Source organism: Erpetoichthys calabaricus, chromosome 3 (assembly GCF_900747795.2).
Source record: "Erpetoichthys calabaricus chromosome 3, fErpCal1.3, whole genome shotgun sequence".
NCBI lineage: Eukaryota > Metazoa > Chordata > Cladistia > Polypteriformes > Polypteridae > Erpetoichthys > Erpetoichthys calabaricus.
This window is the reverse complement of record NC_041396.2, coordinates 307,357,616-307,371,195: the sequence shown is the minus strand read 5'-3', so window position 1 is coordinate 307,371,195 and position 13,580 is coordinate 307,357,616. Positions and strand designations below refer to the sequence as shown.

Sequence of the window (13,580 nt, the reverse complement as noted above, 5' to 3'; positions counted from 1 at the left end):
GGTCATTCATGACTACAAGTAGAGAAATTATTTTGGAAGGCACAATAATACATTAGAAAAAGTGAGTAAAAACTACACGTAAATATGTCTGACAATTGTAATGCTGCAGCACCGCATGAACACGTCTTAAATAACAGCAGCAGGGAATGGTTTGGGTTTGTGCAGGAGAATATCAGATGATACTTGTGTAGCGGGGCTACATAGTTAGAGTGTTGTCAGATGTTAGTACTACGTGCGTCTTGTTTCCATCGTCCTGTTTGCTGTTTATGTGTGTATCAGTGAATGATGGAAGGAGACCGCAGCCCCAAACCTGGAAAACACCTGTTCACTATCAATTACATCCATCACAGGACTATTTAAGCAATCAGGAGGGAATAGCCAGAGGAGAAAGAAGGAGACCATTTTTTCACAACCACGGATCAACTTACCTGCTGTTTTTTCACATCGCACTTTTACAATAGTTTTTCATTCCGCCGGACTGTCTTCCATCCCTCATCTGCAGAGACCCCGGGGTTACACCACGCACCGAGGAATCACAGTGAGGTTGCTCCAATTGCTGGGAAAATCAAACGACTCACTTATCTCTAATTCAGTCATCCGTATTCAGGACAGTTTTTATAACCGGACTCAAATTCACGATCAGACATTCCATATATCATTCATTGTTATTCGTTGTTTGTTATATGTTACAGGGGCAAGGGAGGGTTTGTTGTATTTATTTATGGTGGTGTCTTGTTGTTGCTGTGGTGGAGGGATATTTATATATATATATATATATATATAAATATATATAATACAGATTTCTATTCTGCATTTGTCTTATTTCATTTAATACAACTAATCAGTTTAATTTTACATACCTGCTTTTCTGTTGTGCTTATATTTACACTGTCGATTGTGGGGAAAAGTTTCATTTGTTAGAGGTACGGCTTGATAGTTAGATTCAAACTCAGTAAATTTTCCAGGCCACAGGTCTTAGAGGTGTAGCTGCCGGCTGGGTAAGGGGTCAGCTGTTACACTTGTATTTTAAACAAAAAGAAAAAACAGGCTCACGTTAATACCACTCTTATCCTATCATTGAATTAGTTCAGTAGCAGATTTGTGTTTGCTTTGAAAGCGAAATAACATTATTGATCGAATAAAATGTAATTGATTAACTGTTGTGAAAGATCAGCCCAGCAACAGACTGACACGGACCCCAGATGTCCCACAAACACGCGCTTTTATTGCACCACACAATAACACTGTGCACAAACCACAAACTCAGTCCTTTTCAGTTCTCTTCAGCCGCCTCCACTCCTCTCTCGCAAGCTCCATCTTCTCCTTCCCGACTCCGGCCTCTTGAATGGAGTGAGGCGGCCCCTTTTATCCCGCCCCAGATGTGCTCCAGGTGCTTCCTGATCTTCTTCCGGCAGCACTTCCTGGTATGGTGGAAGTGCTGCCGTCCAGGGCTCCATAATTATCCGGGCGCCCCCTGGTGGTGGTGGCCATGGGCCCCAATGAGGATGAGCTTCCAAGCTCTGTTCCCGTGGCCCCCATGCAGACCAGGATGGCTGCCCTCTCGTGGCCCAGGGCAGGTATTGTTCCTCTTCCGGTAACTTTCAGGCGACCACCACGCTGTATTGTTACTCATTTGTAAGAGGAGTTGGAAAAAATTAAGTTTAGTCACTTTTAATAGTATCCTACGTGATCCCGATTTAAAAAAAAAAAAAAAAAAAAAAATCGAGGCTTGACATTCATTCTCCGATTGTAATGAGCACTTCTACAAATGTCTAGCAGTCCTAGAATTGGTCCGATTCACATACAGTTCAACGTTTCAGATCGAGGAGGGATCCCTCACACACATCCACAGTTACACATGGAGGACTGGCAGCGCTAACGGCAGTTGCAGCATGTTGAGGCCAAAGTTAAAGGAAGTGCCTATCTGGCTTGTCTTTACCAGCAATGGCACCAGTTACCCCAGTTGTAATACCAAAATATAATTTATTTAATGTTTCAATGCTTCAAAGGACAACAGACAAGTCCTTCTAAAGTGACATGTAATCACCAAAACACACAGCAGGACAAATAACCAGCATACTTTATTGTTAAATACAAAAACGCAAACACTGAGTTTGAGCCATTCAAGGCAGTCTACGTACTGTTCATGAGTATAACCATTAAGTGAAAGCACACTTTATGTATTTGAATTGTACATTGAAGATTTTAATGCTCCCTTTCAGATATTTTTGAGTACAGGTTACAACAGGCCAAGTAATTTTTAAATTTTGGGTTTGTACACCGGCATAAGCAATAACAAAATGTGACCACTCACATAAGAAGCTTTGAAAACAACCAAACGAAGGAGTTCTGAAATAAAGGATTCATGGGAAAACTGACAAGTTTGATTTCACACAAGAAGCTTTGAAGTTGAAGGGGAAAAATTAGATTTGGAAAATTAAGGCACTGAGTTTCTGACATTTTAGTTTGACTCCTCTTTTATACTGTACATTACTTTTCAGTAATATTCTTTAACCAGCAAATGATGCAAATCAAAAAAAAAAAATATTGCAATAGCTAATGTTTGGGGTCAGTTGGCGTTTACTGTCTTAGATTTTCTGCTCCTCATCCCAATGTGGGTACAGCAAGATTTTGCTGGCTCTACTAGGCATGTCAGAATGGGTCACTGACAAAGCAGACTTTAAAGAGTTTATTTAAATGGAAGTTTCCTGAATTATCTTGGAATTCACAAATTCACCTTAATACAGTCATATGAAAAAGTTGGGACCCCCTCTCAGCCTGCATAATAATTGACTCTCCTTTCAACATAAAAGATAAGTGGTATGTCTTTCATTTCCTAGTAGTGCTGCGGTGTTTTCTGAACAAAGATTTTTAGTGACACAGTATTTAGTTGTATGAAATGAAATCAAATGTGACAAACTGGCTGTGCACAAATTTGGGTCCCCTTGTCATTGTGCTGATTTGAATGCCTGTCACTGTTCAATGCTGATTACTTGGTTGATGAGCTCATTACGCCTTGAACTTCATAGACCGGTGTGTCCAATCATGAGATATAAAGGTATTTAAGGTGGTCAATTATAAGTTGTGCTTCCTTCCCTTTGCCTCTCCTCTGAAGAGTGACAGCATGGGATCCTCAAAGCAACTCTCCAAAGATCTGAAAACAAAGATTGTTGAATCTCCTGGTTTAGGGGAAGGCTACAAAAAGCCATCTCAGAGGTTTAAACTGTCAGTTTCAACTGTAAGGAATGGAATCAGGAAATGGAAGGCCACGGGCACAGTTGCTGTTAAACCCAGCAGGTCTGGCAGGCCAAGAAAAATACAGGAGCGGCACAAGAGCAGGATTGTGAGAATGGTGACAGACAACCCACAGATCACCTCCAAAGTCCTGCAAGAACATCTGGCTGGAGATGGTGTATCTGTACATCGTTCTACAATTCAGCGCATCTGTATTGCAGGGTGATGAGAAAGAAGCCCTTTCTGCACTCATGCCATGAACAGAGTCGCTTGTTGTATGCCAATGCTCATTTAGACAAGCCACATTCATTTTGGAACAAAGTGCTTTGGACTGGTGAGACAAAAATGGAGTTATTTGGTCAGAACAAAAAGCACTTTGCATGGCGGAAGAACAACACCGCATTCCAAGAAAAACATCTGCTACCTCCTGTCAAATTTGGTGGAGGTTCCATCATACTGTGGGGCTGTGTGGCCAGTTCAGGGACTGGGGTCCTTGTTAAAGTCGAGGGTTGGATGAATTCAACCCAAGATCAACAAATTCTTCAGGATAATGTTCAAGAATCAGTCACAAAGTTGAAGTTACACAGGGGTTGGATATTCCAGCAAGACAATGAGCCAAAACACAGTTGGAAATCTACAAAGGCATTCATGCAGAGGGAGAAGTACAATGTTCTGGAATGGCCGTTACAGTCCCCTGACTTGAAAATCAGCGAAAATCTATGGGATGATTTGAAGCAGGCTGTCCATCAAATTAAACTGAACTGGAGAGATTTTGTATGAAGAATGGTGAACAAGACCTCCATCCAGAATCAGACACTCATCAGAGGCTATAGGAGGACAGCGTCTAGAGGCTCAATGGAGGCTCCACTAAGAATTGATGTCATATCTCTGTTGGGGTGCCCACATTTATGCACCTGTCTAATTTTGTTATGATGCATATTGCATATTTTCTGTTAATCCAATAAACTTCATGTCACTGCTGAAATCCTACTGTGTCCATAAGGTATGTCAGATATTAAAAGGAAGTTCAGCCAATGAGAAACAAAAATCCAAAGAATTAAGAGGGGTTCCCAAACTTTTTCATGTGACTGTATATGCCGCTCTGGTGTTCCAGTTTTTCTTCAAATTTGATCAGTTGAAATGCAATGAATGATGTAAAATGGTGAAATGATAAGCAGTAAATTGCCAGAAGTTTAAAGTTTAGGTTAGAAAAAAACTGAAAAAAGGACATTTCGGAATATTAGAAATGTGACTTTGTCAGGGAACAACTAATAGGTTGCAACCTACCGGTGTTCTGCAGCAATTCAACTTTACAAGTTGAAGCAAACTATTTGCACAGGTGTCCCAACTTCTGTTGATTACTTAAAACCTTCTGTCTGTCTTTTATAGCAGACTTGGAAGACTGTGTTACTACACCCTCCAAAGTACTGCTTGGACAATATTCCAGTGATAATGGCAATTAACAAATGAAATGAAACAGTAGTACCCTTAGAAGTGTACACCTTTCATTTAGAGAAATTCCCCCCCAAAAAATCAAAGAGGTGTCCTACACAATCCAAAGGCAATTGGAGACTGGGAGAAGCTGCCAGGAAGAGATCTGGAAGAGCCAAAGTCTCCACCTCATCAGAAGACACGTTTCTGAGGGTCACCAGCTTGTGTGACGGGCACCTCACAGCACAACAGCTTCAAACACAGCTTAATAGTAATCTAAATAAAGCAAGTGTCAGTTTGTACTGTGAAGAGGAGACTTTGTCCAGTCTGCAGTAGTCCATAGCCGGCATTTCAAGGCCCTGTTTTGTCCTTGAAGCCAGGAATGGCTCTGTTGCTGCCACTCGCCTTGTCAGACCTGCAGCACAAAGTCTCCTGTGCACAGTGACACTAAAGGCTTTTCACAACATAGGCCAGGATGTTCATCCAACGCATCATCGCACAGAAACAAATCCTGCTTAGCTTCTTCTCCAGAGCCCTAGAGGTTGTCTATAATAATAATAATAATAAGTTACATTTATAGAGCGCTTTTCACAAACCCAAGGTCGCTTTACATATAGAGTAAAAAATTACACAGATGACAAAAGTTTGTAGAGGGGGAAAGTTTTCGGTTGAGATTTAAAAGTGCAGAAAGAAGAGCAAACTCGGATGAGACTGAAGAAGAGAGTTCCAGAGTTGAGGGGCTATAGCACTGAAGGACCTTCCTCCCAGGGTGGAGTGTCAGGCAGTAAGGAGATGACTGCTCGAGGACCTGAGAGAACAACAAGGAGTGTAAGGAGCTAGGAGTTGAGTGAGGTAGAGGGGGGGCAAAGGTTATGTAGGGCTTTGAAGGTGAGAAGCAGAGTCTTGAATTTAATCCTTGATGGAACAGGTAACCAGTGAAGCTGGGAGAGAACAGGGGAGATGTGAGCAAAATGCTTTGTGTGGGTGAGGACTCTGGCTGCGGAGTTCTGAATATACTGTAGCTTCTGTATTGATTTTGCACGCAGGCCGATGACGAGGGAATTACAGTAATCAATACGAGACATTAAGAAACAATGAACCAGAGTTTGAGCATCATTAAAGGACAGAAATGGACAGAGGTGGGCAATGTTACGGAGATGATAGAATGAAATTTTGGGAAGAGACCTAATGTGTAGCTCAAACCAAACACCAAGATGTCTGACAACAGGAGCAGGTTTGACAAGTGTACCATCAACAGAAACGGAGATGGATTGTCACCCTGGTTTGCTGACCATTTTCTGCTCACCCAGACCTTGTTTTTTTCATTGTAGTACAAATGCGGTAACAAGTGTTCCTGTGTAGATTTTAGCAGTGTCCCACCTCTTTCACAAGAACTCCCCCATCTGTTTTTCATTGGCCGTCATACCGGTTTTTCTGCCTCACTCCGCGCTGTCCATGCAACGCAGCCACAACTTGAACAACTCTGCACATCCACGTAAAAAACAACAAGGGTGAGCATTCTTGAAGACTTGACGCACTGGACACACCTCATTGTAAAAGGCGAGTGATTTCCATGGTTGGATCAAGACAAAGAGAAGCATGTAGACAGAGGTTTAAATTGCTGCGTACCACAACTAACCAGACCAAGGGGTTTATATACCTTAGAGATCCGTTTTGGACGTGACTAAAACAGATGAAGGGGTACCTACATGAGACACATGGGGTGTATTGTATTTAAATGTTTATTAGGGGACCTACATGCTTTATGTGAGTTTCGTAGACATTTATAACACCACTGTGAGTATGTCACATGACTGACAGGTGTGTTAATAAATGACAAGACACAGGGGTAGCACAGCTCAACAAATAACGGCTAACAGCATGTGGGGCAGAACACTCCCCGTCTGATATAATAACATTATATCACTATACCGCGCACATAAACATTGTGTTAACTTATCTGTGATAGGCCTTCTAGAGTTTCTGGAGATGCCTTGAGAGGCAGCCACAACATCTACTTTTTGTTCAGTTCCATCACTGCTAATGAATAAGCGAGGTGACTAATCCCATAGGGCATTTATTGCACATTAGTGGACTCTTCTTCAACAACACAATGTCTCCTATTTGTAAATTTCTGGATCGGCAAGCCCATTTGCGCCTGCTCTGCAAAGCGGAAAGGTATTCACATCTCCTAGCGTGTCCAGAATGAATTTGCCAAGGCTTGCACTTGTCTCCATTGACTTTTAAAGAGATCATTCTCTGTGAAACCACCTGGAGGTGCAGACAGTCTGTTCTGTTTCAACATGGAGTCAAAAATTGCCTTTATTTGACCAGGCTTCTGTGGAGGATATGTTCTGATAAGTGGCAGGTACCAGTATTCTTCCCCTTGTTTCATTGGAGGGGCTGGTTCTGCATGTCCATTCTGAAATGTTTTCTCCATAAGGCTGGTGAACTGCTCTTTCATCTGTTGTAACTACCCACATTCATGTAAACATCACATGTAGTACTAGTAGCTGATAACTGTTTTCAGTATTTGTCTTCTCTTTCTTGTTTTAATAGTCAACTGAATACCTTTTTTTTTTTGTTTTTTTTTTTATTTGGGATTAATAAAGCGTCTATCTTTTATATAGTACCTTTCACATCTGTCTGTCTGTCTTGTCTGTTCTTTCTATCTCTATCTATCATATAGCACCTTTCACATCTGTCTGTCTGTCTATCTATTCAGTTATGTGAATCTGACATTTCATTGCAGCGTTCCTGGGAAGTCATTCATGTATCACAAAAACGTGCGCACTGCAGTTGGGTCCTGATCAGTTTTCCTGATAGTCTGGATTTTTTTTTCCCTGATTATATTTGTCAATTATCCCTTCTGCATTTATGCTTAAATCTATTCCCAATAGGGACTACAAACTCTACTCTTGCTCCATTTTCAGCAGATAGGCTTTCTTTAGCACTCTGACATGTAGTGGCAGTCTTGGGCCTCCTTCCCAGGAATCTTTTATTCAGCTGTAGCCAAAGAAACCTGGTTAACATGAGAACAAGCTCTGTATCTCCTGCTCTATACAATTCAAACACTCCCTTATGCTTTTTATGTGATATTTAAAGACAGACTTGTTTAAACACACAGTAACAAACCGATTAATGTAAATGGGATCTAACAATATCTGTCCAGTAACACAGTGGTTGTGCTAGTGACAGGTTTTTGTATTCGTTTATTCTTTACCTAGCTGTACTACCTGTCGTAAGATATCAATGTAGACTTCAGGGCACCTTCTATTGGAATGTATTTTGTAATGAATGTAGTAATAAACTGTCAATCCAAAAGATGGCACATCACAAAAATGCATTACTACAAATACAGGGTGAGTCAAAATTCTGTTAACACTAATGGTACTACTGTGTATGTACTTGTATACAATTTTTGTGCCACCTGTGGTCCATGGGTTGAACAGGTTGAGAAATTCAAGTAAATTGTCTTATGTTTTGTGAATAAATTGTTTCCACCATTCAGATGTTAACATAATTTTGACTTGCCCTCTATTTGTGCTGCACCATCTGTTAGAATACAGATGGTGTGCATTTTATTGCTACAAATGTTTGTGGCAGCTGTTGGAATGACAGCGACATAGCAACCAGACAGACGCACAGACACTTGATGTTTTATACACTAATGGTACTGCTGTGTATGTACTTGTGTACAATTTTTGTGCCACATGTGGTCCATGTGTTGAACAGGTTGAGACATTCCTGTAAATCGTCTTGCACATACAAAGTATGTTTTGTGAATAAACTGTTTCCATCATTCAGATGTTAACATAATTTTGACTCGCCCTCTATTTGTGCTGCACCATCTGTTGGAATACAGATGCTGTGCATTTTATTGCGACAAATGTTTGTGCCAGCTGTTGGAATGACAGCGACATAACAACCAGACAGACACACAGACACTTAACGTTTTATTAAGGTGGATAGCAGTTTTGATAGTGTAGGACGTCTTACAGCCCTGACCCCAAGATGTTGCCTCAATTTCAAAGACGTATCTTTTTTTTAATCTTTAAAATTTTTACCACTCACATACTCTTTAACTCTTCTCGCCTTTCTACACTCTCAGCTCAAAGCACATTGTTTTAAAGCTGGACCAGGGAGTACTTCTGCCATGTCAGAAGTGCAGTTCCAGGTCACGTAGATGAGAGCAGGGAAGCTGGCCAACTACAACTCCTATGCTACGATACAGGAAACCAAATGGAGTAGTACCACAAAAGTGCTTGTCACCCAGCTTATCGGGGCAGTGTTTTTCCCCAGCAGGCAGCTCCGCACTGTCTGTCCATTATGGTGGTTGGTGGTAGTTCCCTCAGCAAAACACCATCCCATCCACAACCACCTTCACACAGTAAATGTATCCAAGTTGGTGTAATTGAGCTGGTGCTTTATCCCTAAGTGGGCTGAGGTGGATGTGATTAAAGTCCTTGGAAGTAAGAAAGTTACAATAAGGCTCATTTAGGAAAAAGTGAAATTTTAATTTAACGTTCTGTGAATTCAGATTCAAGCGACTTGTGTTCTATTGAAGTGTAGTAATTCACTTCTAAAGCGCCGTGAAATGGAACTCCCTATGAAAGGTGCTTCTCAAGATAAAGGTTTGTTACTTGGTGGAGGTGGGAAAACGCTCTTGGGACAAGCAAGCCAAAGAAACGACTTATGATGTGAGCATTTCATTGGGAAAGTTTGCTCTTTCTTGACCGATTATTAAAGGGACTTCATGTGGAGCAACTAGAGCTGCACTGGAAAAAAAAACCCAAGCTTTATAACTGTGGGGTACCAGCAGTTCAGAATTTCGGATACCAGAAGTAGATGTCAGCTTTCTTCTTAATCTAATCCAAGTGTGCGTCACTAGAGTAGATGTTGACAAACGTCAATTTTATCGACTACACAAAATAAAACCACAGGCTTCTATGCAATCGGGAGTTTGGTACACACAAACCCATTGCTTCAGCATGGCTGGGAGTTCTCGGGGGGGAAAGTTTAGTACCGATCCAACATTACATGAAACTGACACAATGCCCCCTACAAGCCACAGTCAGTCACCTTCATTTATGTCTTTAAGTATTCAGTTCCTTGACAAAGAGCACCATGACGGGCGCTGAGCAGGCTCCTGTCGATCATGGAGAATCCACTGAACAGGATCATCTCCAAACAGAGGAGCAGCTATGAGTCCTTTCAAGTTGGCATGATATTCTGTATGATAGGAGACATGTGCCAATGTTTTTTTAACCCTCAAGTGTGCCCACAGGCCAAGTTTGTGTGTTAGCCACCTGTTCTTCATTTTGCTCTTTTCTCCCGCGTTTAAAGAGGCCGAGTTTCTGTAGTGGGCTCTTAAAGCATGTTATTATTTTTAAGGACATGAAAGAGTCGCACAGTTCCCAGGTTTCAATATTTCCAGTAAATAACCACAGGATATTCTGATTATTGAATCTGCCAACATTCATTCAGTTTTCAAAATATTTGCCAAGAAAATTAAGTGAATTCCTTGGCCCCTCAAGTGGCTGCTTCATATGCTGTATGTGTTTATTCCTACAGGTTATACTGGTTTTGAATGAGGTTGGTGAAGGTATACGTACTTATTTTGAAGTTTTGGATCCCCTTCCTGGCAAGAACAGCTTTACTGACAGTTGATGATTACTGATGGGCAGGGAGAACATTTAGGTAGAAAAAGCGTGAGTCTGTAGTTTCTTCAGGGACCAATGAAATGGCTGTGCTTCATGTGACCAGGCCTGTCCACATTCTTTGGGGACCATGTTCAACACGTGTTCAGGGGAGCGCTGGCGACTTGAAATGCAGAAAATGTGTCAATAGGAACGTGTTTGTGTTTTCCTCAAAAAAAAAAAAAAAGCAGTACTTTTGTAGCAGTCCAGCACCACTAAGATTCACACCATCGATAAGATGATGATTTATTTATTTTTTTGGTGGAGATTCCAGGGACACACCCAGTTTTGGCCTGACCTGCACACACTCCCTTCACAGAGCAAAAATGCAACCAGTAATAAAACAACAATTAAACAATCCTAAATGAAATATAGGCAAACTACAACAATCCCACCCCAGTTCCCTTTACGGCGATGTACAATAAACACAAATTCAACAATAACGGACCACTAAGAAAAACCACACACAATGAAGTCCATGAAAAAGGCAACTGATGTAATGAAATGATGGAGGTAGACAGTCTAGAGATCAGCACTCTGTGTATGAATGTAGAGGTCAGTCCTACCGGTATTTCCTGATGAGATGATGATGGCGTATGAATGAGATCAGGAGCGCTTCTTTCTTCACAAGATGACAGCAAATCCTCAGACAGGACACCAGACAGTCCATACACCCAAAACAGGAGACGATCTCCAGGACAAAACAAGACTGCACAGGTGGCAAACCAGACACAAAACACAAAAGACTTCTTCCTTTTTTGTATCACTGGCCTTGTACCCAGCAGCCCCTGCACCCTCAGCAGATGACCAATCGGGGACTGCTGGGAGTTGAGGTTTCAATCCCCAGTAGCACCGGTACAATTTAATATATAATGATAGGAACAGTTAAAGACTGTCACATTTTTAAGCCTACTGATCTGTTTTATTGGGGTATGGCGATTCAGCAGATTCAGTCCTGGCATAAGTTATTGCCCTTGTAAGACCTAATGCATGACTGACGAGTGCAGTTCCGGGTTAAGTTCTTTCTACTTGGTCCCCATGTACAAACTTGCACCTGCCCTACCAGATTGAGGGAGATGTGCCTTATTGTATTTTTTTTGTTGACATTGGTTTTGCCGCACTCCAACGTGCCTTCTACTCCTTTTTCCATGTTCAGTCAAGTGGTGGTCTATGTCAACCTTCACAATAGTGCTTTATTTACTTTATAGATCAGGGTCCCTCTGCAAGATGGCAGAAGAAGCAAATCAATAGAAGAAAGGGAAGAGGAGTACCAGAGAGCAAGAGACCGCATATTTGCTCGAGAAGTAAGTTTCAATATTGAGCTATGTGAAGCCAAGTATCTTATACCTCAGTGACAATCCCTTATGGCTAAGTCCCCACCCCTCAGTTGGCAGTGCATGCCATTTCCACTACACTCCGCTGCAGGCACTGTGGCAGTAGGGCATCTCTGGTGCCAGGAGGTGGATGGCTGTCTCCAGCCGCGTCACTGTGAGCTATCGCAGTGTGACTTGGAGAAGTCCAGTACAAGCATGTTGCTCTCTGCTTGCTGCACAGATATTTTTCTCCTTGAATTAAATGCACAAGCTTTGTGGTAGCATACAGGAGAATTGTTGCACAAGGTAAACAGTAGCAGCGCCCCAAGTGCATTGGCATGCATGGGGACCGTGGACAAACTCTGAATAATTTGCAGGTTTTCTTTTCTTTTCAGTCCTCCCAGAATGGCTACATCGCTGACAGCAGGTGAGGCTCTTCTCATCTAGTGGGGCAGGTCAGGGAAGTGGGCACTAGTAAGAGCAGGTCAGCCACCATTGCTCCGGCTCTGCGGTGCATGTTAAAGCCGCTTCAGAGAGACACCGAGGGCCCTGGAGCGACCGTCAGGGGTCTTCTAGCTCCTAAAGGCTTGTTTCTATGTGACTTGCAGACTCTCCAAAGATGGCTATTCCTCTAGCTCTCAAAAGAGACGGCAGATCTTTAGGTACTTGCGTGGTGTTGCACGCCGTGCTTCGTCTGCTGTGCTCTTTGCTTTTCTGGCCCATGCATGGCTGCTTGTTAAATATTCATCATTTTTATCACTCTGTAACACCCTGTTTGGTATTTATTTATGTATTTATTTGGTGTGGCCGTTGTCAAAAGGGGCAATTTGGTGTGAGTGGATTGCATTCCTTAAGCCCACTTACGTGGTGTCTCTTGTAGGGGGAATCGGGATAGCTCAAGCCGGGCATCCAGCAGCCGACAGAGCAGCACGGACAGCGAGCTCAAGTGCCTTGAGCCCAGGCCCTGGAGCAGCACTGACTCTGATAGCTCCAATCGCACCCTGAGGCCCCCTGTCACCAAGGCCAGCAGCTTCAGTGGCATCTCCATCCTCACACGTGGAGACAGCATCGGGAGCAGCCGGCTACCCCGGACAGGTAAACCTATCCAGAGCCAAAAATGGCTGTGTGTCCGCTGTCCGCGTTGCTCACTACTTCACCTCAACTCCACTGGCCTCCTGTCTCTGCTAGACGCCTGCACTCAGCCGCTGCCGCCCGGGAGAAGCCTTCTGCCATGTTCTGCGCAACAAGCACAGCCTGCACCCTCACAAACGGCCCTGTTGTCCACTCCTCAGCAGCCTCCCCTGAGCAGCCACCTCATGGCACAGGTGAGTCCCCAGCCAGCTTGTTTTCTGCTAGTTCCACGTCATCTTGATTGCTAACTCTGTCTGGGTTTGTCTCTCTCCTTGCTGCTCCTCAGCCTGTCCCAGCCCTGCAGCCCTCCCCGCAGCCTGTGCAGTACTCAGCCAGCTCCTGCCCCCAGGTGCTCCTGCCCGTCTCTCCTCCCCAGCAGTACAACATGGTACTTCAGTTTTTCATGCTCGCTCTTTTTTCTCTCTCTGCACCCAACTGTTGTTCATTCAGATATCAGCCAAGCCCTGCTTTCACCTTTGCTGTTTAACAGCATTTGGATGTGCCACATGCCTGGTATCAGCTGGCTCTTGTTTGTTAGGAATCATTTTGGGGAGTGGGGAGTGACTTGTGTGGCCAGCCACGTTGTCTGTCCCAGGTGCCATACTCAAAGTGACAGATTTGTAAAAGTGCATTTAATCTCAGTCAATAGGGTATCAGGAAAGTAGAGAAATATTTATTGATGTGAAGTGTAGACCTGGGCCATCAGTATAGGGTTAAGGAGGGTGAAGTAACAAAATAACAAATAAGAGACTAACTTGTCCTGCCAAGTGAG

General features: G+C 42.9%; 1 protein-coding gene across 16 annotated transcripts in view; it reads left to right on the top strand.

The window, feature by feature from the left end:
* Window positions 1-13,580, top strand: part of LOC114649225 (R3H domain-containing protein 2) — a 124,317-nt gene that overhangs the window by 100,873 nt on the left and 9,864 nt on the right. For 7 of the 16 annotated variants that reach the window (XM_028798721.2, XM_028798718.2, XM_028798722.2 and 4 more), the window contains 6 exons: window positions 11,573-11,668; window positions 12,055-12,104; window positions 12,286-12,339; window positions 12,558-12,772; window positions 12,866-13,002; window positions 13,095-13,196. In XM_028798721.2, coding sequence (XP_028654554.1) covers window positions 11,573-11,668; window positions 12,055-12,104; window positions 12,286-12,339; window positions 12,558-12,772; window positions 12,866-13,002; window positions 13,095-13,196 — 654 coding nt within the window. The remainder of the gene's footprint in view (window positions 1-11,572; window positions 11,669-12,054; window positions 12,105-12,285; window positions 12,340-12,557; window positions 12,773-12,865; window positions 13,003-13,094; window positions 13,197-13,580) is intronic. The other 9 variants (XM_028798720.2, XM_028798727.2, XM_051925391.1 and 6 more) reach the window with 6 other exon arrangements.